We start from the raw sequence: 25,590 nt of genomic DNA, 5'->3' as shown, positions 1-25,590 counted from the left end.
TTTACAAACAAAGAATTGCACTTTTGTTCCACTGCTGCACAAACTCCCAGGAACTTCTGGAACATGTTGTCTCCTATAGCATAAGGATCTGATTATATAATGCTCTGGGTTATGATGTATTTGCACATTATTTTGCAAGCACAGTTGAGCTTGTTCTGAACTGACAGAAAGCCATGTGATCCAGCTCCAACACTGGAATAGTAAGTCCTGCTCACAGTCAAAATGATTTAGCCCAGGTTGAACTCCTTCGAAAAGATGTTAACTATGGCTATGTCTACTAGAATTGCAAAATTGCCAGGGCAGGCCTGGAACAGAGGAGCTGATGCGTAACCATCCATACTGTAAGACCAGTAGCACGCTCCCTGGTACAGTTTTGGCCCGTAACTGTTAGCAATCTCCCAGACAATTCCCTTGCATGACCCAAAGGTTAGCCTGGGCCAGGAACCATTCTTCATAAGCAGCTTAGGTACAGCCACCGCCTTCTGCTTTGTGAGACCTTCTCTGTCCCACCTGTACTCACAGCTGGAAGGTGATCCCTGATGGGGAATAACGTAACTGGAATCCGTTCAGGAGAAAGAAGCTGTGTGCATGTCCAAAGTACTATGTCGGTGTGTTGCTGGAAGGCCTCAAGCTATTGGTAGATAAACACACCTGCATGATTCAGGCAGCTCAGGTCTTGAAGGAAGCGTGGCCATGCCAGTGGGGTGCTGCATCTAGGATAAATACCTGGGTTACACGTAATTATTGTGCTGTGTTGTTGTGATGACCCTGGCTCTGTCCTGGAGCTAGCTTGGTTGTCATTTAGCTCGGGTGCAATGTGAGTTGTGTTCCCTGCTGCCAGGTAGGATGCCCTCAGTCCTGAGATTGATGGATAGGTCTCAGAAACCGCAGCAGTGGAAACACTGTATGAGTTAAAAAGTTCTACCTTGATCCCAGAAATTCAAGCAGAAACATTTCGTCAGGTTTGGACGTGTAAAACAGACACCGTCTCCAGAAGCCACACTGCAGGTATGTGCTTCCAGCACCATTTAAGTCTTGATTTTGTGTTTATCATTTTGGAATTAGTAGATCATGTAAAAATCCTGAATAAAGTTTTGTAAATGCAATAGGACTGCTATTATATTAGGTTTTGTTGTTTTTTGGTGTTTTTTTTTTTATCTTAGGAGGGCAGCAATATTAAACTTAGGAAAATGCTAATCCGCTTGAGGAACTGACTCGAGCTATTTTAGCTTGTATTATCATGAAAAATGTATTGGTCACAATATTAAACAATCCTCAGCAACCTCTCAGACCTGTAATGTTCTGTAAGTCGTCTTCAGGATGGTCTGGATTCTGGTAGATACAAAGTTACCTTTCTCTTCACATTTATGAAAAATGTCTCGGTACAGTAGGCTCTCTGGTAATGACCCTATGAGTCACTGTCATTTTACAAACATACAGAAATTCAGTTTCCTTGAATAAAGGTGGAAAGTAATCACAGCAATTCAATCCCCTGAAACAGACATTTGCCTTCTAGATTCTCTCTAGAGTCTTCTATGTGAATTGCTGCTTCAGAAGCAGACGGGGAGAAAATCCTTTGAGGACAGCCTCTTAGAGCAGAGGCTGACATCCTACTGTAGAAGACACTGTGCCATGCAAACTGCAAAGTGGTATTATAATGCTTACAAATGCAGGGAAGAGGGAATGGGAACAGAACCAGCAGTCTAGGGGACAGGTTATCTGCAAACAGAATGTGAGGGAGAAGGACATCTTTGGGCAGTACTTTAATTCTCTGTCTGAAAATTTATACCTGCTGGTGATGCCAGCTGAATGTTTGTTCCTTACAACAAGAGGAGTTGTTCAACTTGAAGATCTATATGATGAATTTTAAATGTTTTTCATGTAGTTATTTCAGATAGAGATGGGATGTCGACGTACACACTGCTGCAGCAGGATGAGGCTGTGCATTTGCAACATGCCAGTTTAGGACAATCGCATCATTGCTGTGGCAAGCATATTCCTGTGACGTCACTAACAATGCTTGTCACAATAATGTGCTCTATTTATGTGTGAACCACAGTATCTGGAACCAGCTGTCATACCAGGGCAGCTGTGGAAGACAACAATCCCAACCAAGAGAAAGTCCTGACAAGGTTGCGCGTTGGTGATTAATGTGTCTGGGAAGGGCTACATTCTTACACCTACTGGCAGGTTTTCATGATCATTCTAATGGTTCAGAAACAACTTTCCAAATTATCTCAATGGTCTGATGATAACGTATTTGAATAGTTTTTTTTCTCCTGCTATGACATATTTTTCTCCAGCTATTAGTAACAATATAAGACTGAAGATACAAATCTTGTGTGGTTTTTTGCACATTTCAGTGTTTAACATTGCGTGAAATGCTTTCTGATGGAATCGTGCAGAAAATATTTCTTATTATTAATATGAAATCACTAAAAATGTCTGCCTTATTCTTGCACAACTCAGTTTTCTTTTGAACATCCTGACTTTCTCATAGCAGGGATTTGTGAAACTGAACTGCTTATTAACTGTCTGGCATTGATCACTATGGTGATAGTCTCAGGAGAGAGGCAGCTGCCACTCCCAAGTATAAATGTTGCATGTCAACCCTCAGAAAGAGCTTTAGAATACTATGTAAAAGTGAAAGAAATACTTTTCCTAGTCCCCTTCTTTTCAAACTTCTGCTTGTTTGATTAAAAAGGGATAATGTACACTGAATAAAGGAGGATAAGAAATGGTAAGGCACACCATGAAGCTCACCAGAATCCAATAAAATGAAATGCGAAGACTGGTTTGTGCTAGAATTCATAGATGGAATGATTGCATGGAAAGAGGTGAACTGTTGTCTTCATTTGTAATACATTCTGGGTCAGGAAAGTGGAAAGTTTACAGTAATATATTGTCGAAACACTAAAGGGCAACACTAGAACCTTGGGATACTATGGAGAAGAACATTTATGAATCACAAAAAGTAGTTGTCATTTTTTTTGCCAGCAAGTACAAAAGTATGTACAATGTATTAGAAAACAGAAGTCCAGGAATTTTCTAAAGATGTAGAACATTGTAAAAAATGTTTATATTGGTATGAACAGTAAAGAAATGTGAACACATGGCTGCAAAATACCAGCAGGAGGAGGGCTATAAAAACGGCATGTCTTGCTGACATCTACAGTAGCTGTCATCAAGATCCTAGCACAAATCTACTTTCCATTTCTCAGGACAAGCAGATCTGGAGCAGAGACATCATTGACTAATGCCTGATGACTCACAGAGGTGGGACAGGATCAAGAGACTGATCACTGTCAGCTCCTGACAGGTACAATGAGACACATCCAAATCTCTCCTCAGCACTCTCCTAAGAAGAATCCAGTAAATATAGGGAATGGGCTTGAAAACTGGTGCCCTTTGTCCTCCATGTCATCACAAGCAATCCTGGACAGACTCCCGGGATACAGGTGGCAGTGCCTGACTGCTCGGCGGAGTACCTACATGCATCCTGGTGTTTGTATGTATAAAAGTGCGAATGTTAGGGGCTGAAATCAGTTACGTTTTAACAAAAATTAGTATTTCCTTCCTATGAGATTCCACACAAGCTACATTGTTGCTGCAGTGCTGTGATGTGTATTTCTGCAGTGGATATGTTTTCGGGATTTACTAAAAGATGGAAATTCTGCAATAAGCGATGCACCATCCATTCACACAGAATTATAGAATGGTGTGGGTTGGAAGGGACCTTAAAGATCATCTAGTTCCAACCCCCTGCCATAGGCAGGGACACTTTCAACTAGACCAGGTTGCTCAAAGTCTCATCCAACCTGGCCTTGAACACTTCCAGGGATGGGGCATCCACAACTTCTCTGGGCAACCTGTTCCAGTTCCTCACTGCCCTCAGAGTGAAGAATTTCTTCCTTATATCTAATGTAAATCTCCCCTCTTTCAGTTTAAAGCCATTGCCCCTTGTCCTATCACTACATGTCTTTTTACAAAGTCCCTCTCCAGCTTTCTTTTAGACCCTCTTTTGGTACTGGAAGTCCTCTAGAAGGTGTCCCTGGAGCCTTCTCTTCTCCAGACTGAACAACGCCAACTCTCTCAGCCTGTCTGCATAGGAGAGGTGAGATGAAATGCTCTATTTAGCAAAATAAAGGGTCATCTTCAGTGCTAAAGTACACAAGAAAAACAGCGTTTCTAGGAAGGGGTTCATCCCATTTTGACACAGTTCTGAAACAGTTTAGATGACTGCAACCACCAGAGCACAGAATCAAGTCTGTCATGGTATCTATCAGCAACACAGTTTACAACCAAATTTAGAAGTCTAAATGTAGGAATGCATTTCCAATGTCTAAACATATTTATGTAGAGCTGTATCTCAGGCTCCCCAAGACATTCACACAGAGCTGCCATGTATGACACAGGATCTATGGGAGGTCTCTGAAGTGGCCTCTGGGGATCAGGCCAGGTACCCTGGGGTATCTGAAATGCACTCAAGACCCAACTTTAAGCACTTGAATTATTTCATGCAGAGAGTGTTCAGTTCCTAACAGATAAATACCCAGTGGCATTTGGGAGGTCATGGAATGTCTGAGATGCCCCCAAAGCAGAGCAGACCAGCACAGTGTCACATTTACACCAGGCCTGCCCCGTCCTGGTGTAGCAACTCAGGCTCACAAGCCAGGTGAGGCTCCTCACCCTGCTCAAAGTGACACTGCAGAGCCTGTTTCCAGACGACTGTATCCTGCCCTGTGCAGCCACGTGTGAGGTAACTGTCCACTGATGGAGCCAGTGGACTCATAGACATTACAATTAAGCATCTAGTGCAATTCAAGATGCCCTAGTGTATCCCACCCGACTGATCCCAGGTCCAGGGTCCTGTCCGCCAGCCTCCTGCATGCTGACAGGATATTAGGCTTTAAGACAGCCAAAGAGGCACTAGATAAGTATGTTAAACACCTGAATTGCTCCCCAGTGTTTAGACACCACATTTATTTGTCTCCACCCTCATGCTGAGCTCCACCTCCTTCCATCTGGTCCTGACAACAAGGAGGTGGCCAAGGGGAGGTGGGGTGAGATGGGGTGGAGTGGGGTGAGGTGGGATGGGATGGGGTGGGGTGAGGTGGGATGGGATGGGATGGGATGGGATGGGATGGGATGGGATGGGATGGGGTGGGGTGGGGTGGGCTGGGGTGAGATGGGATGGTGAGGGGCCATGAAGTGACTGCAGTCTTGGGCAAGAGGCTGTCCCCAGACAGACGGGTGACAGCGGGCTCTCCATGTCAGCTGTTCCCCATGGGCCTGAGTTATGGGGTTTGTCCATCCCACATGTTTGAGCAAGGCAGTCCAGTCCAAGAACAGTGACAGTCCTTTTCCACCAGCCAGCTGAGGGCTGGGCCCTCCATCAGCCCTGGCACCCCTCAGTGATGTGGTGGCTGTGTCACAGCAAGCAGAATGTTGGTGGTGGCCATATCACGGGGGGTTGGAGACATGGCCACCCAGGACAGGTATAAAAAGGGCTGTGCGGTGAGCCAGCCCAGACTGGAGGCAAGCAGGTGGGTGAGCAAGAGCTGAGGTGAGAGGGCAGGGAGGAGGGCAGGGAGGGGAGGGCTGCTGCCCTCCCAAGAGCAAATGGCAGCTGTTCCTTCCTTTGTCTTTTAGAACTGGAGGCTCAGACAAGGGCAGGACCAGACCATGGCACATTCCTGTCCTCAGCCACTCAGCCAGAGAGATTCTTTACTTTTCTACAAGGACACTGACATAAAGATAAGGAACAAAAAATGACACCAGCCCCTGGCATCAACTCCAATGATGCCACATCGTGGTTTGACAGCAGGCTGTCAGTGGCCCATGTCACTGTGGAGTTGGTGACACAGCCAGCCTGGGATGGGTGTCTCCTGGCTGCCTGGGAGATGTAGGACTGCTGACAGTCTTGGCATGAGGCTAGGATAGCCCCAGGCAGGGCAGCAGGGGCTGCCCATGGCAACAGAGGGTGGCTGCTCCGGTTAGTGATATTACTGTATCTTCTACAGCCACAGTCCGTCCTGCAGCAGAGTCTCACAGGACCCATGGACAAGGGGAGCTCTGCACCACTGTCCTGGTTTTAGCTGGGACAGTGTTAACTCTTCTCTTTAGCAGCTAGAAGAGCTCCATGTTTTGGTTTTACTCAGAGGCTTGCTCTGAGAAGAATGCTGATAACAAGTTGATATTTGTGGTTGGACGTGAAACTCCAAGGACTTTTCAGTGTGCCGGAGTGCAGAAGCACGGCAGGATAAGGGGGGAGCATAGTTGGGACAAGGGGGACACGATTCCCCTTGTGATTTGTGGTGGAACTTAAGATTGAGGGCCAAACTGGCCAATTAGTATTCCATATCATGCAGCGTCATGCCCAGTATAAAAGCGAGGGTCAGTCGGAAAGAAGGGCTTTTGCGCTTTGGCTCTTTGGCCGCTTTGGCTCTTTTGCCGCTTGTGCTCTTTTGTGCTTGCTGTGCTTTTGCTCTATTGCCTTTTTTCTCTCTCTCTCCCAGTACTCCCACTCTTGGAATACTCTCTCTCTCTCTCTCAGCCCCTCTCTATTTCGGGGCCTCGCGTTCGTCCGGGATTTGCAGCTTCGGGACGAGATGGGCTTCGCATACGAGGGGGTGGTGAGCATCTACACTGTGTATTAAATCATCTGTATTAAATTGTTCTTATCTCAACCCACGGGTATCCCATTTATCCTTTAATTCTCTCCCTTATCCCTGGGGCTGGGGGAGGGTGAGTCAACGACTGGGGGTGGGGCGGTTTAGTTGCTGGAGCAGCCTAACCCACAACAACCACCTACCCTCTCCCTGTGAAACTTCTCTCAAAATAAAGTTTTCTGATTCACGAACCCATTGACTGGTTCTTGTTTGTGTGGTCTTTCGGGGAAACTTGTCCATATGTAAGTACAGAAATGTCTCTCTATAAATCTGTGTATTACGCAGGAACACTTCCTGACATACAGGAAGCAGGGAGTCAGTCAGAGGGTGCTCTGAGATCCTGTGAGTATGGTGGTTTCAAAACATGACAACTGTCTGATCACAGCTGGAAACAGCATGAAACACGTGGGGGTATGACATCGTCAACAACAGCCATCTCCATGTATGCAGTGGGCAAGGGCTCCCTGTTGTCACACATTGCTGGGAAAGCTGTAAGGGGTGGCTTGTCCTGCCAGCCAGCCGCAGGCCAGGATGAAAACACATGGGCCTTGAGACTGTCAGAAATGGCATCTACCTGCCATGAAATGGCATCTGAAACAACACATTGGCCCCTGTGCATGTTGTGGGAGGGGCCTTCCCGCTCCAAGGTCCTTCTAGGGCTGACGGGAAGGAGTGGCTGCTGTCAAGAAATGGCCGTGAGCCAGTCACAGAGGATATGAAAACAATGAGCCATATTTCACAAAAGGGCGGCTCGGTGCCATTACAAAGAGGCAAGAGGATGTCAGCGGGATGAGGTAGGACACAGTCTGTGGGCTCCGTACAGATCTTGCCATGGGATCAGCTGTTGTCAAGGGCACAGGTGGGATGCCAGCACCCTGTCGCTGGGAATTTTCACCTGAGGCCATTGAAGGAAAACATCTCACTGCCTTGTCTGTTTTCTCTTAGAAACGGCCATGAGCCATGGAATTCCCTACAGATTCACCTAAAGGTGCATATGGCTGCTATTCTGAATTTATTGATTGAAATATTACCATGCATTGCATCAAACCCAGGACAAGCTTTTTTATTACTGAAGATTTTTTCTAATATTTCATTATATAGATTTTTTAAAAAATTCTCAGAAAATTATAAATCAAAGTCAATGACAATGATACCGGTACCTTAATAATATCTCAGTAACTTCTCAACGTCATGGTAGAATCTATGTTTTGCTAAATTATATAAGCCAATTTTTTATGATCCAGATGTCTCTGGGATAGACTATGCCATGAGAGCTGGCACAGCACTCTTTCAGTTCCCATGAAATGGAATCTCATTTGCTGCCCTTCTGTGATTCTTATTATTTCAATCAATGACATTGCTAACGAGATAACACAATTAAACTAATGTACAGAATGAGGTCATCTAGATGAGACTCAAAACCTTAAACTCACTGGCAATTTAACAACTGTGCCGTGGTTTCCTCTCCTTCTGCTCTGATTTTTTGAGCCAGTTCTCTCCAAGCAATGTCAGTGCATATAAAAGAAGTGTATAAAGTCCATTGTGACATCCTCATGCTATTCAGAAAGCGTTGAGAAAAGATACTGGTTTATCACAGGAAGAGTAATATAAAGACATTTGTCATGATAAATATTAGTTGTGTTGTCACACATACCACTTGGTGCTGAAGTAACTCTAGGTCAGGTGCAGCATGGGGCTCAGGGGGTTGGACTGGACTGGGCTAAATGGAGAGCTGCCTTGCCTCGGTCTGTCACCTGAGGATACGACTGCAAAGGAGAGTTTTGAACTCAATTTGAAGAAAGTCTTTCCTCAGAGTCGAAACCTGATTCAAATCCTGTACAGTTCAATGTTAAGATACGGCTCATGAGTGATACTGACCTGTGATACGTAAGGTACCAAACCCAGTAAAAATCACACTTCGACTCAACACAATCACTTTTCAGAAACAATGAAATCAAGCACTTCACCCCATTACGAATGTTGGACCATTCTGTTTCAATTCCTGTATGGGCTATGAAGCTGATGTCTTTCTGTGGTACCATGCTGGGTTTTCACTATCCTTGTATGACTTACAAACCTATTTTTCCTTATTCCTGATCAATATTTTCATATTTAACTATCCTTACACCAAACGCCTCAATAGATGTGCAGGACTTAATCATAGTGCACCAAATATTTAAATCAAGTGATGAATTCCAAAGGATGTTTTTAGTGCGAAATGTTTCAGTGACCACATCTTTTATGACCCAGAATACTACAGATGCTCATTTTTGTGGGTTGTGCCAGAGACCCTGAAGAGGTTGCATTATGCGTCTATTAAAAGTACTGGTAAACCTGCACAGAATGGACGCTGAGGCAGGACTCACTTCAATCTCATTTGGGTTATGTACAATGCAAATTTCTCACCTACTGAGGCGGGCTTACTTTCTGCTCAGCGGAGACTGATGTTGTAGTGGGTGTCTGCTGTGGGCCACCTCAGCAGGAAGAACGAGTGGACGAGGCCTTCTACAGACAGCTCGAAGCAGCCTCATGTTCACCAGTCCCGGTCCTCATGCAGGACTTCAATCACCCCAGCGCCTGCTGGAGGATTTACACAGCAGGGCTGTTTTTGGAGGAATGAACCAGAGGTGCCACCTGGACCTAGGCATGTTGGAGATACCAGACCCCTACAAGGGACAGTGCCAATTGCTCCAAAGTGGCTGAAAGAATCTGGACTGCAGGAATCCCCTCCTCTGCTGTGCTTGCATAGTCAGACCTGTGCTATTTTCAGCCAGAAATCCCCACATTTTTTCTCATCATCCGAGACACCTTGGCTCCTACTGGGCCAAAACCATCCTGGCTCTGCCTCAGTCTCGTGCCCTGGCCCAGCGGGTCCCACTGGAGGCTCAGGGGCTCAGCAGGCTTGAGGAGAGCCCGGCTCATCTCCGTGCCGCTGGTGGCTGCCTGACCGCAGGTACGAAACGCCGTGGAAGGGAGCGCTCGGCTCCGGACAGAGCAGAGCGGGGCACGGGGCGCGCCCGCAGCCGCGAAGGGCCCCGACCCCCCCCCCAGCCCCGCGGGGGCAGCCGGGTGGGTCGCGCCGCGGGGCGGCTACGGCCGGGCTGAGGGAAGCGGGACGGCGGCCGGCGGCGGCCCAAGCCCGGCCGTGCCTGCGGGGCTGTCCCCGGTGTCCGGGGGCGGTGGGACAGGATGGTGGGGCCGTGCGGACCGAGGGACCGGCGGGCTGCCGGCGCTGAGCGCTCGCCTCCTCCGTGAGAGCCTAAAATGTTCCTGGCATGCGGAGCCAGGGGAGATGCAGTGAGGAGCGGGGCACTTTTCCAACAGCTCCTCCGCCGAGAGAGCCAGTGGCACGGCGCGGCTCCGCAGCCCGCCGCTCTCCTCGTCTTCCTCCAGCAGCCCGAGCGCCATGCAGCGAGGCAGGGTAAGGGGCTGCGGGCCGGGGCCGGGGCCGGGGCCGGGGCCGGGGCAGGGCGGCCCGGGGGGAGCGCCCCGATCCCCTGGCCGGGGGCTCCGGGGTGCGGGGGGGCGCGCCCGGTCCCAGCCCCGCTGACGGCGGCGTCGTTGCAGGTGCGGGCGGCGCTGGCGGCGCTGCTGTGCGCGGCGCTGCTCCCGCTCCGCTCCGAGGCCGTCAAGGCGCCCAAGCGGCCGGCGCGGACCCGGACCTGCGGCGAGCGGCCCGAGGAGCTGCTGGAGCAGCTGTACGGGCGGCTGGCGGCGGGCATGCTCAGCGCCTTCCACCACACCCTGCAGCCCGAGCCGCCGGGCCGCCAGCACAACGCCAGCTGCCCGGCCGGGGGCCGCCCGGCCGCCGACAAGAGGTTCCGGCTGCCCGTCAACCTGCGCAGCGCGTCGCCGTGGGCCTACAGGTGACTGCGGGGCACCGGGGGGAAGTTGGGGCTGCCGACGCGTCGAGGGGCGAAGCGGCGGCAGGGTCCCGGCGGGCCGGGGAGGGCCGCTTCCCCTGTGCGGGTCCCCGCTGCGCCCCGCCTGCCCGGCGGGCTCACAGCTTTTCCCCGCGCAGTGCCCGGGGGCTGGGGTGAGGGGCGCGGGTGCCGACGGAAAGGCGTTAAAGTGGAAGTCTAAATAGGCAGATATAAGGTAAATATGTAAAACCAGCTTGTGTGAGGAGTACGTCTAATGGGCAGGAAGAGCAAACGGAAAATGGATGAGGTGGAGCAGGCTGTGAGATGGAGCCCGCACACACACGCGCCCCCTCGGGAGCACAGACCACCCCGGAGTCACGTCGGCAAATTGTCATCTGTGAAGTTCGCTCCGCTCAGGGGACCCTCGGCGCGGGACCGGCACCGGGAGAGCCCCTCCTGACTTCGTAGCAGCCCCGAAGGGGCTCAGGTGTTTTCCCTGAGACACGGCACGGCGCTGGTGTCCGAAGTGCACCCGCGCGCTGTGCGTGCTCTGGCTGCAGGCCAGCACAGCCGGTACCTTCCCGTACCCCGCTACAAACGCTCCCAGGGGCTCGCTGTCCAGTTTGCCGTAGCAGCGTAGTACTGCGATTTCTGCGCTTCCGTTTCCAGCCTACACTGTGCAAAACCCCATCCCCTGAGGTGGAACAGGGGCTGACAGACTATTTCTAAGTGGGCATAAAAATAATTAAGTAAAGTGAATCTATTGTTAGGCTGGTTAATACACAAAACGAGGGTCTGCACTTCTGTAGGTAACGCTGGAAAAGCTTGGAAACCACTGCTCTAGAACACTAAAACTGTGTGATCACATTCTCACTATCAAGTTTTGTCTGAATAAGACTGACAGAATCCGGTTCTCTGTTTTCAGCTTTCAGTAAAGACACTGCAGACAACAGGAAGCTAAACCATGTGCAAACTTAAAAGGAACTGACTTTCTTGCTACTTTCTTGCAACCTGGTGTAGTGGAGGGTGTCCCTGCCCATGGCAGGGGGGTTGGAACTAGATGATCTTTGAGGTCCCTTCCAACCCTAACCATTCTGTGTTTGTATGATTCTGTACATTAGCCTTCGTGTATACCTTCATGCAATTACTGTGTATTCAGCAAACTTAAATATCTCCTTGTTAGTGATCTCCAATAAACATTTATTTTGTGGCATGGTTTTTGCCCGCTTTTAGTTTAAGAAGTAATCCTACTGAGAGAAAAATGCCTTATTTGCTCAAAAGGCCTTTCAGAAACAAAGTATTTTTAGAAATAATATTTTTAGTAATACATTTTCAGTAAGCAGACTGAGGATTTTTTAAGCTACTTAAGTGTGCAAAAAGCAAGTATGATGAACGGAACACCTACCATTAGACTTAGGGGTTTTTTTTACATTGGTTTTGCCAGATACTAGTGCTATCAGAAAATTGTTCTCCTGGTCTGAAATCAGTGCCTTCCATGCTCACATCTTGCTGGGCAGATATTTATTTTCCGTTGAAGCTCTGTATAGGCTTACCTCTCAACAGAGAACCAGCTGCTAGTTGGGGCCTGGTTTACAAAAATTTTATTAAGAAACTGTAAATCCACTGTACTTTCCATCAAAATTATTTAAACAGACCACCAGCCATTCGCATACAAGTAACCTGATGACATCTCCACACTAGAAATTTTAAAAGATAGTGAAAAAAAAAAGTATTACACTGTCAAAGGCAGAATCTAAAATTATATTAGGAGTAAAAATTGTTTCTCTAGGATGCAGACATTTGAGTACACTGTCTAGTTGACAGATCTTATGCTCAGCTTTTTTTCTCGATCTTATTTTTACTGTATTGTTAGTGTGCAATGAGACAGCAACAGACATTGCAAGATGTGTAATGAAAGTGTAAAATATAAAATTGCTCATTATGAACAGTAATGTTCATTTGCTATTACAACCTGTTATTTCACAGATTTGGATGACAGATAAAAGCAGCATGAAGATCTGGTCTGATCTGTGGTTCTTCTAGCTACCCTGGAAGCAAGCTTCCAAATCCCATGAGAGCCATTGCGTATCTTTAAAAAGGACATGCAACTCTCCGTTAAAGATTCTAAGTAATGGCACATTATGGCTTGTCAATGGTTGACCAATTCCATTTAGATGATCCCAACAATTTCTCCATGGCAGGGGCATTATTCAGAAAAGCTGCATACAGCTCTCTCCTATAACACAGAACTTTTTTGACAAGCCTACATACATTTAATTCTTCTAATCTTTCCTCATGAGTTGTTCCCCTTCAGTCATCTTGCCAAGATCCGTTGCTGTCTCCTGGACTGCCTGTGAATCACTGAAGTTGTTCTAGTAGTGAATACCCAGCAATGAATTAACTGTAGGCAGCTCCCTGTTGTACACCCTGATAGGACACCCTTCAAAGCATGAATTTTGACTCATTGAAACTTGAATCAAGATTCCTGACCTATTTCAACGTCTCACATACATCCTGCTCTCCAAATTCTTTTCTGTCCATAAAGAGTTACAGTGCAATTGATTTCTGCTCTGTGCACAAAGGGTCTTTCTTCTTTTTGACCTGGTTTTAATGTCTGAGATATCTCGTGCGGTTTCTCTGTCTCCATTGGTGTTGCGGCAGTTCCCATTGTTGCCATCTGCAGATTTCATTAACACACTGTTTATACTCCCTATTCCAGGTCATTAATAATAAACGTATTAAGTGTGGCTCTACTTACCTTCCCCTGCACATCTCCCTAGGCACCTGTTCCCAGCTGTTTCACACTGCTTCTTGTAATTCTTCTGCTCGCCTGACCGTTCAGTTCAACTCAACTGATTTTTTTTTTGTATCAGCATTTGTGAGAAAGAATCAAATATATTACTTGGAGATCAGTGTATAACGTTCACCCTACTGCATTGCATATATCCAAGTTTATAATTCTGTTTAGTATGGAAGAATTAGGTTTGATTGGCTCAACGAACAGATAATGCTTGTGTGGCTTCTTTCCTTGTCTTTGTTCTGCGATTACTATTCATTTTCTATTACTTGATCTTTAACTTGGTTATACAAAAATCAAGACTTACATCATTTTTGGCTTGCTACAATCCAGAGATGCAGGAGTTGCACATGGATTGCACCACAGATCCATCTGGTTCACGATCTTGCTGTTGGCAGCAAGCAGCAATTGGTATTTGAGGCAAAAGTTAGGGGAAGAGTATTAGTTCCTCTGCCTGATACCGAAATTCCATCCTGATGGCCACAGGAGATCAGTATTTAACTCAGGGCACAAAGTTTAATCGCACAAATTGCACTTCACTCTGCAGAGCTGTAAAGAGACAGCAGAGTTCCCTGAAGTCAGTTGAGCAGAGTGAATCTTAAGCATACTGGGTTCGCTCAGCACTTCAGGAAGTTGGTCTCAGAATTACTGAGGTTTTAAAAAAAATTGAGCCAGCAGCAGAAGCTCTGCTGTGAGGTCATCAGGCTGTGAAATCATCAGGTTGTGAAATCATCAGGCTGACTGTGTGCCAGTTTGTGACATCTATCCGAGAGTTGCTTGCCATTTTCAGTAGTATTACATGACATTCAGTCAATGAAATCCCGAAAGCCTGCTTGTACAAGGAGTTACTGTCAAGGGCTATGGTCCTTGACTATCGCTATGGTTCACAGTTGCTTTACAAGAATTAGTGCTAGGGATTGTCTTACCACCTACGGGTCCCTGCCGACAGCACGAGATGGATGCTGCTGGTTAAAATTTACAGAAGCCATACACATGGTGAATCTTTACCAACACAAGCTTAGCTCCAGAGATGCACACACAAGTTGCTCACGGACAAGAGCCTTAAAAAGGGGGTTAATTTTAAACACGTGCCTAAATGTTTGCAGGGTCTGATCATTTAAGCCTGAGGTAGTGGTTTAAAAATCTGATCTCACCGAAGTTAATGGCAGGTTTACAGGTAGTGTGGATTTATGATTCCATTCATGGTGCTGCGGAGCGCAGGTGCCATTCGTTAATCAGCTGCATACATCAGATCTGTTTTTATTCTCCATTGTCTTAAGGTTATAATAGCATTCACGTCTATTTTATAGGAGTATATTCTGATTTTTCTGCAAACACACTTCTGTGTTAATTTAGCAAAAAATCTTTATGTGTATTCAAAAAGTCATTCCTGTTTCTGAATTTCCAAATCTCATGGCTTCTGTGTCTGTCTCAGGGGCCTAATTCTGTGTTTACTAAGGGTTCACTTACTGGATTGAGAGATGAGTTTAGAGCCTTGGATTGCAAAGGCTGAGGTTGCCTTTTTTTGTTTATTTGTTTTGTATCCATCAAATTGTCACTGCTAGAAAAATAATCAAGCACTTCTTACAGCCTGCATAGAGGTAATGATTTCTGTGGAAGATTATTTACTGCTGTACAGTAAGGTGAAATAATCAGCGAAATTTCTCAGCATCCTTTCCTATACTGGGTCTCTAGGAATCAACATTCAGTAAAAGAAAGATTTAACTTTTATTGTTGGTGTTGATCTGATCGTGAAAGCCCACGTTAACTAGTTCCTCTCTCAGACATTGCCCATCTTGGTTTTTCTGCTTTTCAAAAACCAGTTTCAGTTTATAAGTGTCCACGGTTTAATGCTCATCTACATAAAATCTTAATAAAAGTAATACAGGCAAGTCTGTCTTTACTGGTAAAAGCTAAGCTTGTCTGCAGTGGTTTTGAAAAAAGTCATACGATAGAGGCATTCCTTTAAATAATACTCCAATGATTTTCAAGAACCTTATCCAAGACATTTTTCAGGATTTAACATTATCATGTGGCGCAGTGTGTATATCCCAAAGACACAGCCAAGAGAAGGGTTACAAGGGGACACAGAACTGACATCCTTTTTATTTGGGTACACAATTGTACAACTCTTCAGAAAATCACTGTTAGCACTAAGCTATTTTATGCAAGCACTGTACTTACTACCTGTATGTAAACCAAACTAAGCATAATGTGAACAAAATAACGCCTGCCATAGAGAAATAAATGTCTTGCCAAGAAGAGGAAAAAAAAAAAGTTGTTAGCTCTTAATCCTGTAAATATTTCACAGTGCAAAGTAAAGGGATGATGACCTGCTTATTAGACTTCTGATAACATCCAGCTGTTAGCCTAGTGCTCACAGTGCTTTTCTGAGGAGTCAGCTGTATCTGCCTACCCCAGCACAGCATCTGACCCACCAGATTTAGAAGCTTGGAAACTATGAAGTGATAATATTATTAAAAATACTACATAGGAAACAGGAGGACAGGACAAGACAGATTAAGTCTTTGCAAGAGTTTTATTTCTGACAGAAACTTTTCTCTTGAGTTTCCAGGCTTAGTACATAAAGAGCAGGAAGTCTGTTTTTCACTGGGAGCTCTCAAAGCACTCGTAGGGTCATAAGGAAAAGCAGTCTAGAACTAGTCACACTTCATTAGCAGTTCCAGTTCAGTACAAACCTGCTTCTTGTTCCAGCAGATTGAAACATAGCAGCCCAGCATAGCTCACTGCTCCTGTCGTTTGTAAATCAGGGGCGCTGGCTAGGTGCCGTTAGCCCACGTACCCCTAACCTGAGTTCATGGGACAAGGGCAGCCCTCTTCGAAGTGGCTGGGCTGTCTGGTTTGCAGCAGTGGCCACAACAAATGACACAAGGATGCAGGGGACACTTGGGTGCCAGAAAAAAGTTGCACTTCTCTGGTCCTCCACTACTCTTCCCAGCTGCTTCTGTTGTGTCCTCCCCAGTTAGGTGCATCTTTCTCTGCTTACAAGGAAGAGTCAGTGGGAACTTGGAGTATGTGTTTTAACAAGTTAATTAACCTCATCAAACATGTTTGCCCTGTTCTAGGAAAAGACGTAAAAACATCACTTGTAGTGCTTGGAGTAGTGGAGATGCATCACTACAGCAACTGAGGCCATGGTCATTATATGCACAGAGTGATGATGTTCAACACAGGAAAACAGAGGAAGCAGGTCACACAACTGCACCTATACAGCTAGGTTACTGGTGTTTGTTAGCAGTTCAGACCCAAATCAGGCTGGGTTGCCTAGAAAGATGAAAATGAGGCTTTAGTTATACGGCCTTTCTTAACAGATTTGAGCTGAAAATGCAGAACCTTGGATATGGCTCTGAGGTTTAGTGACATTTGAGTTCAGCATTTAATTTCAGGAGGCATTACTTTGAGTCTTCAGCCTTAAAGTTCTGATCTGGATGCAAAACTATGTCTCTATTTTGAATCCATCTTTCGGTTTGGTTCCTCTCTGATTCTTTCCAGTCCTCACAGATGGAGTACAGGTATCTACAGCAAACTTAGGAATACAAGAGATTTTTCTACAGAAAGTAGAAAACCACACTACCCTTCCAAAAAACCCCTCGTTTATGCCTGACTTTTGCCGTATGGGAATTCGGAGGGGAAGCTTGTTGTAGACCACAGTTCCAGTGACAGTGTTCTCTTGTTATTAGTGAAAATTCTTATGTTTGCATCCAGAAGCACGTTTATGCTTTCCAGTAACATCATAAACCAGGTGCTAGAGATAATACAGTAGAGGAAATTCCAGTGACTTGACATATGGTGTGTTAACAATCCTTCACTGAAATTATTCACACTTGGGTTTGAAATGGGAATGTACCACGGTAGAAAAGCCTATATTCCACTTTCTTCCCTTCTGCTGGCTACCAGACATTTTATTTCACATGGGTGTGAGATCCTGTGACACGAAGGTATTTCCTGAGGAAAGTAAACAAGTATAAATGGGACAGAGGAGCTTTGCAAAAAATATCCGCGACATCACAGATGTCTGGCTATGAGAGAACTGGTCAGATTTTTCTGTGAGGAAATCCAATTCCTTAAAAATACAAAGAATCCAGATTATATGGCCATTGAAAAAAAAAAGTATCCTTTTTTTGATGGCAGAATAATCAAATTTGTTTTCGGCTAAAGCTGTGATTCCGTATTTCTTTTAACCTGATAAAACCGGTGTTGCTTCTCCTGAAATTGGCAGCTCCCTTCTGCCCCCATCTACAGCTGCTTGTTCCCTCTGGCTTGTTTGTGTAGGGCTCTGTGTTTATGTGGCAGGACAGCTTAAGGACCAAAATCCAGCTTTTGATGAGGTTACTTTTCAGTTGGATGAATCCCTGATCCATCCTGTGACCAGAAGAACATTAGCATCAAGTCAGGGGCAGAGACAAGAGGGAGAGCCAGGCTGCCTGTTTTGGCAAGTGCGGATTTTGTTGACTAGAAGTGACTGTGTAATCAGAGCTCAAGGCAGGCTTACACTGCCTCTTCCACAGCTGAAACCTCTTCTCATCTCAGGGACCACCTGAAAAGATAAAAGGCCAACGCCCTGATACCCAAGGAAGTGGTACAAATCCTGATGGGGTTCTGGGAAATGCAATTTAGGAATCACTTTTAAGTCCATTTTGTTTTTCAAAATTGGTTATTTTGAAAACTGCTGTGGGAAGGAGGGCATTGTATACTCAGTTTGTATCACTCCATAAATAATTATATTGTTGACAAATATTCAAATTATTCACTTTTCTTACATAGTTGCCGCACTTCTTCGACTCTGTGGTGGTCCTATCCTGATCCTAGGTAGAGAATGGTTTAAAACCCAGTGCAAGAATTGTTACTGTTTTTGCAGCACTGCACATCAGAGTAAACATTACAGGCTTGAACGTTTCTCCCTCATATCAAATCTTTGACTGTTACTCAGTTTTTTAGCCTCAGCTGCTGTAATTTCCCATCCAAAGAAAAAAAATGCTCTGCTTCACTGTTACGAAAACTTACCAAGTAAAGAGGTGGTGAAATACTGCAACAGAGCCTCTGGGCAGGCTGAGGATCTCCTCTGGAGGTTAAGAACAGGCTGCACAAACATGGGCGAATACATCTGAGCTTGCCTCGTGGAGGCATTTGGACTAGGTGACCTCCCAACGTGTCTTCATGCTCTCTGTATGCCAGTAACAGCCTGTAGGATGCTTCTGCTGTGCACCTTGTGTAGGTCTAACAGTGTGCTGTGAAAGGAGGAGCAGGGGGAAAGGGCAGAAAAGGGTTTTCCGTTAGCTGACAGGTGGGTGCCTGCTTCTGGTAACATACTCAGGGTCAGCATCCTCCCAAAGCGGAGATGGGCTCTGCGGGAGGAGCACCGAGAGGTGGCTGGCAGTGCTTCTGGGCTGAACGCTTCTCCAGCCAAAGGGCCGTCATCCCTCTCCAGCTGCACAGCTCAACCGTGGCTGAAGCAGGGCTGGTTTTGTAACAGCGTGAGAGCAGGAGGCGATCAGCAGGAAGCTTACAGGTACAAAGAGGACAGCTGGCATAGGAGTTAAACATATTAAAAAATGCTCTTTTTCTGGAGGTGCAAACATCTTTTCTAGAATGATGACAGTTGTCATCATGTACAAGTTACAGCCATGCCCAGCAATTACTTCCAGTACAAGCAGGAAAAGCGGGTAAAGAACAAATCAACAAATACATCACCACCACAACAGGCAGCGTGGCTACACACTCCAGTATGTGTACTCTGCTGTGTACTTAGTCTTTTATTTCAAAAAACAAGCAGACTTTATCAGCTTTTACTCTGTTTGCTAAAAGCAATGGCTATAGGTCAGCCAGGATCTGTATGACTTGAGACCATAGTATCCCATCTTTGTTTCTGTGTCCAGTGACATCCAGAGAGGAATGTTGAAACTTGGACTTTGTTGGTCCAAGCTGTACTTAGGTTACAAGCTTTCCAGCTCCTGCTCATCAGGAATTTCCAGAGACAGGAGATGAATAAACAAAAAGAAAGGGTGAAACAACAGACTGTAAGACAACAAAAAATAGAGGCTATACTCTTGAAGCTTTGGAACAATGCTTTACGTCAAAATGTAGTAGGAGAGGGCAGAAAGAACATTAACTTTGCAGTTTATCTCAGTGTGGGCACGCAAATGTAACTCTCTGGTTAGAGGAAGAAACAGTGGAGGTGAATTAGAGAAAGAAACAGAGAATTCTGCTTTCAAGAGGAAGGCACCTTTGTAACCCCAGCTATACTAGGGAGCAAAAACTATTGCAGAAATAATTGTACAAGTTAATTCTATTTGAATTGTAAAATTTTAAAACATCATGTTGTAGCTTCAACAATAATAATGTGTTAATGTTATTGTTAGGATTTGTACCAATTTTTGAAGAACTCAAGGCAGATCAAAAGTTTGGAAATGCCCAAGTGTCCTTTTTAATGCTTTATTTACCCATTCAGTCCAAAATGCAAAACTTACTCTGCTAAAACCTTAAATCTCACATTTCAGAAAGCCAGTCACTTCATGCTTCAGCGTGCACTGCAGGACCTGATCATTTCTGTCAGTTATTCGTGTTCTTTACACTTTACAAATAAGAAGCCAGACAGCAACGGATACAGCTATTTTTTTTTCTGGCAAAGAAAACAAAAACATTATAAAACGTTTACGGTCAAATCACATTATAATCATGCTTTCTAGATTAATATAGCTATTTTTAGAGATACTAATGAATCTTTATTATTTGCTTCCCTACAGAATTTCGTATGATCCCACAAGATTTCCTAAATACATTCCTGAAGCATACTGTCTGTGCAAAGGCTGCCTCATGGGGATCTTTGGTGAGGAGAATTTTCACTTCCGCAGCACCCCTGTGTACATGCCAACAGTCATCCTCCGTCGCACGTCGTCGTGTGCTGGGGGCCGTTACGTCTACACAGAAGATTATGTCACCATCCCAGTGGGCTGCACTTGTGTACCTGAGCAAGAAAAAGAGGCCGAAAGTGTAAATTCCAGCATAGATAAGCAAGAAATGAAGTTGTTGGTAAGCCAGAACAAGCCGTCATCAGAATGAATAATATATAGTGGTGTTACAGGCTTGGCTTCATCATCATTTCACCATCTCAGGAAACTGCACCACAGCAGCAAACACATCAACTTACCCTCTTTTTTACTCTCTTTTTCTACTCACAGTTTTTTCAGTTATGAGATGGAAAGTTTTGTCCAGTCACTCAGATCATTAGTGATGACAATTCATATTAAGAACTTCTTTAGTTCGTGTAAGTATTAGTTGCAAATTCCAATGTAGCTTTTTTTTTTTTTTTAAAGTAGAACATTTTATCCTTGCTTATTCACAGTAAATTTTAGAAGATGATGCAACTGTAAGACATGCTAGATTTTACTATAGCAGACTACTGGTTGTAGATATTTTTAAGGAGTCTCTTATACTCTACTTTTAAATACTTTTATATAAAAATCACATAGCTGCCGTACATGTGCCAAATCAGCAGTTAGAAGGATAATTTCTCAGGCTTAGGAGAGCCTTCCTTTATATTGCATACCTCAACTCCAAGCAGTGTTCTTGGCTGTTACATCTTTGGCTATTTATACACTGTAGCAAGGAAGCCCTTGCTGAGTTTGAGTCACTCATGAAAGAACGTTCTACGAGTTTGCTATTTTCAACTTGCCAAACTGCTAAGGGTACAAAAGTGTTGAGAAAAATCATGCTAGAATATTGTAAGATTGTAGTGGACTTTTCTGATGTGGGCTAAGTCTAATTGCACAGAAAATATCAATTAGAAAAAACACGGTTTGGGTCCCAAGAATTCTGTATTAGATTCATGATCTATGAATAATGATCATTCATCATTAACAACTTAACTGTTCCTTGTGACAAAACTTTATTCTGTACAGTTGAAAGGACAAAACGTTTTCCATGTTAGGAGAGGAGATTCCCCATTGGAAGAATAAGTATGAAGGGTAGGCTTCATCTCAAGTACACTGCAGATGAGTAAACAGGCTAGGTCTTAATTTCTAGATGCTACAGGGGTCATTGAGGTGAGTCCCAGTCAATCCAAACTTGTTAAATCCAACTGATTTATACCATTAGTGTTACTCATTTTTCCCTATGCTACATGTAACTATCACCTGCAAAAGATGTTAGTCTGCAGAAGAGCAGTCTTCCATCTTTGCAGCTTACAGGAAGTTCATGGCAAGCCCTAACGAGAAAGCCTAGATACACAAAACCTTCCATTTCCAGAACAAGGGACTGCAGGTTGACTCAGTCTAGTGAATGATAACCAGGAATAACCAGGCATACCTTGCATGAGCATAACTCCTCAGAGGGCCACAAATGCCAAAGTTGGTAAATCTCTGAATGCACAGCAGAAGAGTATCTTCTACAGTTGAAGGATCATGACTGCAATATCATTACAAAAAAGAATAAACACCATGTGCAGGAATGTATTTGCTCCATCAAGAATCACAACATTTGGCTTAATTCATAGTGGAGAAAATTCCGAAGCTACACAAACACATGCTCCTTTGGAGTGTTGTTGAAGAATGGAAAGACTGTGAGCTAAACAGAATTGACAACGGAGAATGAAAATCATGTGACAACTCCTCCTCTTGGTGCATAATTATTGACTCTGCTTTTTATGACTCAGTTTAGTATAACGATATTTTTGTAGTGCAATCTGTATAGCTTTTTGCAAAGCCTAAAACAACTCTGAGAACTTCAGAAACCAATAAAATATTCCCATCACAATGTCAGATTGAAGTTTATAACCGTGTTTCTTGTGCAGATGCTTCTCTGCAATTCTACTTGTCTGATATCTGTGTTTCCTCAGATTGTGATGCTTCTAACTCAAGGGGTTTCTCAAAGGAGGGTTCAAAGAAAGTCATAAAGTGTTTATACTACTCAGAAAACAGCTAATTGCATAGCTGCTGCAGCAATTAAACGTAGTTACCTGTTCCCTGGAGATTGTAAGTACTTGCAGCAATTACTTCCACTTTTCCTTCCTCCTAGTGTGGAAGAACTTCTCACCCTCTGAGAAGAGGGAAATAGTAATCAAAGACAGAGGGGCTCCAAAGGGAAGCAGACCCACAAAAGTGGAGAAACACTGCGTTAGATAATGCTTCAGCAGTCTAACCTTACAGTCTCACTGTTAAATTGTGGGTTTTTTTCTCCACACACACACTTCAGATAGAGTGAAGTTGTGCCTTCAGACTCAACAGCGTAGAAAGCAAAGTCTTCACAGTAAAAGGCAGTAAAAAACCTCAACAACAACCAAAAAAAGTCTCAAACCACACAGCTCTTAACATTTAGTAAATATCCAGAAGGGTTACCAGTGTTTAGCCAAGGGCTCTGGCTAAACACTGTCCTCCAGCAAAACTCATCTGTACAGCTACACACTTCTGTTATACAAATTTGTCTGCAACAAATTAGTTAGTAGAGCATATGGATTTATTTGCACAATGTGTAGAAAAAAAAAAATCTCACTTTTTGTTGCAATTCTCTTGTCTTGCAGGCATAAATTATGGAGTCAGTTTGAGGTTTTCAAGTAACTAGAGCATGTTCTGGGAATTCCTGGGAGTCGCAGGCTAAGATCAGGTAAATGGAACACAATCGGTTTTGCCAATCCAGAAAAACAGATGCTTTAGCTTACATACAGCTTCAGGAATTGGATGACTGAAAGGAAAGTGTTAGAGAACTGCAAAACCTCAATGGATCAATAGATTATGTATGTTGGCGACCTCCTTCTTGTCATGCTGCAACAAGTGCAGAAAGCTTCCTACGGCTGCAGGCAACCTCCTATTATCTTACTCAGAAGCCCGTTTTCCTTTTCTAATCCTCACTCTCTTCTGTCACAGAGTTTTTAGCTGGGCCAATTTCCTGATCCAGCTTTCGACTTGGGTGTCTCTTAAAAGCTATGTTTATGTTTTAGCGTGAGCAACTGTTTGATAATAATTTGTTAGTAACCAAGTGTTTGTTAACATCAAGAACTATTAGCTACACAAACATTAGTCAACCTTCAAAATATCCTTCTGTATATAAATGCTGTCTACATTACTTTTGTGGAAAAGGTTGAGTATTATGTAGTTTGTGTTTGTTTGGAATTTAGTTTTTAAAAGGATCATCGCATCATGGATTTTTATCGGTTTCACTTCAACTGCAGGGTGACATTTTCCAGCTTGTTCCAGCGTCTAACCCTCTGGCTACAGCTGCTGCAGCCTTGCCTTTAATTTGCATGGGAGGAGAGGGGGTCATTGGAGTTGGTTCAAGGCTCACAAGCTGTTGACGCGAGGCAGACATGAAATGCCTCATTGAACCAACTCCAGGCCCAATAAATGCAAACAATTCAAAGCTGAAACTATCTGGCAGCTGCGGCTGATTTGAGAAAATTTTTGTTGTGCCAGGAAAATCTTTTCCTTCAATGTGCTTGTCCCTGGAATGCATTAGGAGACACAAAACACAGAACAATGTCCTTGGTAAAGAGATTATTTTCTTCTCTGTAGTATCACTTAAGATAGACTGGAAAATTCGTATCATGCAGGAAGGTCGAGAAAAGCCTGAGATGCTGGTTTTGGTTTACTAACCAGTACCTACCTGGAGGTGTTGGTCTGAATAGGCAGAGGTCTACAGCTGCAAGTAAACATGAAATTGCCAGCAGCAAGGGGAAAAAAGGCTATGATGTGCTCAGAAAGTGTAGACATCCATTAGTCTCGTTGGAATTAGGGAACAACCATAAATATCTGGATGAGGGCACGAAAGGGACATCTAGTCAATCCTACATGTTTTGCTGAGTAGTAGCATGAGCTACCTCTTGCTTTTGCTGTGCTCCCATTGAAGGAGGCTGCAAAACACGAGTAGACCCTGAGCAGCAGCACAGCTCTGACACCAGCTGACGAGGGGCTTCTGCAACCAGAACCCAGCCGCCCATTTCCCACCTCACTGCACAGCACCAGCACTGTGCCCTGCAGGTACCCAAGGGACAGTAGCAAAACCAACCACCAGAGGGGTTTCCCACTTGCTCTGGTACAGAGGGGCACGGGTGGAGGCATGAAGGCAATTGTGTGGTACAGAGATGGGCTCCCACTGCAACATCAAGCTGAGAGCAACGTTTTTAAAGGGAAATGCAGATCTTAGTGAAAGCAGTACCTTGGCTTAATGCAACAGCATTTCTAGAAATGCTCCGTTTGTCATCTAGGGTGAGGTGCAGGCAGCTGTGGCATATTCTCTTCCACCTACAGCCATCAGCCTGTGCACAAGACCCCAGGTGTCCTCTGCCGAGTGCCACATCCATACCGACCGCGGGGTACCGAGATGTCCTGCGGCTGCACGGTGCCCATTGCCACAGCCAAGAGGCTGCATCACGTACGCTTCTGCAGTCGTAAATGCCACTGGAAAAACAGCATGGAGAGAACGCTGCACCAGAGCCTTGCTCCCATAGAAAATCAATCCATGAGACATCCACAATAAAGCAAGCCAATCACTACTTGTCACTGAACGTTTTTTTCACAATCCTATTACAGAAAAAAAAAGATTTTGCTGTCACATAATATTTCTTAAAGTTACAGCGATGGCACAAAGTACAAATTCATTACAAATTTTTGTGACTTGCAGCTTTCTCAGAAACACAGCTACTTCCTTGGAAATAAGTGTGACAAAAATAGTTTACCTCCTGTCATTGATGGAGGCTGTGAATGCCGCCAGTCAAGCCCTGCTTGGGCGGCTGCCCGCGCTCACCAGGCGTTTAAGAGGGAAGCCAGTGTGCAGCGGGCTGCTCTGCTGAGTGCATCCACAAAGATCGACGTGTACCCTCGTTTTCCTGTCTGTGCATCTTCACAGAGCCGCTTTTCAAAGCCTCTGACCTATGTGTGAGAAGCAGCAGTTATTTTCTTGGTGGACTGAATTTCTCGGTACAACTGAATCTTGTACTTTTATTTTTTTTTTTAGAAAGGTTTCTGATGAGGTTAGCAAAGTTGCATTTTAATTCTGATACGGAGACTCCCAAAACAGACATTTACTAAAATTAAGCAGACAACTGAAGGAATTAATAGCAAAGCAGCAACATAGGTGAAGATTGTATTGGATACCATGTTCTAATTTAGGTGGGTGGTGGGGGAAGAGTATCATCACTTCTGGCAAGCATACCTGTCCCACTTGCAGTCTCTACATAGTTAAAGTTTCAGGAGTTACTTCATTGTCTCCATCTGCTCAGTGTGCAAGACGTTGAGGTAATAAAAATAAA

At 44.8% G+C, this 25,590-nt stretch overlaps 1 protein-coding gene across 1 annotated transcript; it reads left to right on the top strand.

Moving 5' to 3' along the window:
- The first annotated feature begins 9,888 nt into the window (after positions 1 to 9,888).
- Positions 9,889 to 20,411, top strand: IL17D (interleukin 17D). The gene is made up of 3 exons (XM_086613411.1): positions 9,889 to 10,092; positions 10,239 to 10,537; positions 20,096 to 20,411. The coding sequence occupies exons 1-3, from the start codon at positions 10,078 to 10,080 to the stop codon at positions 20,409 to 20,411; spliced, it is 630 nt and encodes a 209-aa protein (XP_086469537.1). The 5' UTR covers positions 9,889 to 10,077.
- The last annotated feature ends 5,179 nt before the right edge of the window (positions 20,412 to 25,590 follow it).

The sequence above is a fragment of the Tauraco erythrolophus genome, chromosome 1 (assembly GCF_009769465.1).
Source record: "Tauraco erythrolophus isolate bTauEry1 chromosome 1, bTauEry1.pri, whole genome shotgun sequence".
NCBI classification, from domain to species: domain Eukaryota; kingdom Metazoa; phylum Chordata; class Aves; order Musophagiformes; family Musophagidae; genus Tauraco; species Tauraco erythrolophus.
Note: the sequence above shows the minus strand (reverse complement) of the source record. Positions and strands in the feature narration are given on the sequence as shown.

Excerpts from the sequence above, each read along its gene's own strand:
- IL17D (XM_086613411.1), top strand. Across the intron at positions 10,538-20,095 it reads GCGTCGCCGTGGGCCTACAG|AATTTCGTATGATCCCACAA; the intron begins GTGACTGCGGGG and ends GCTTCCCTACAG.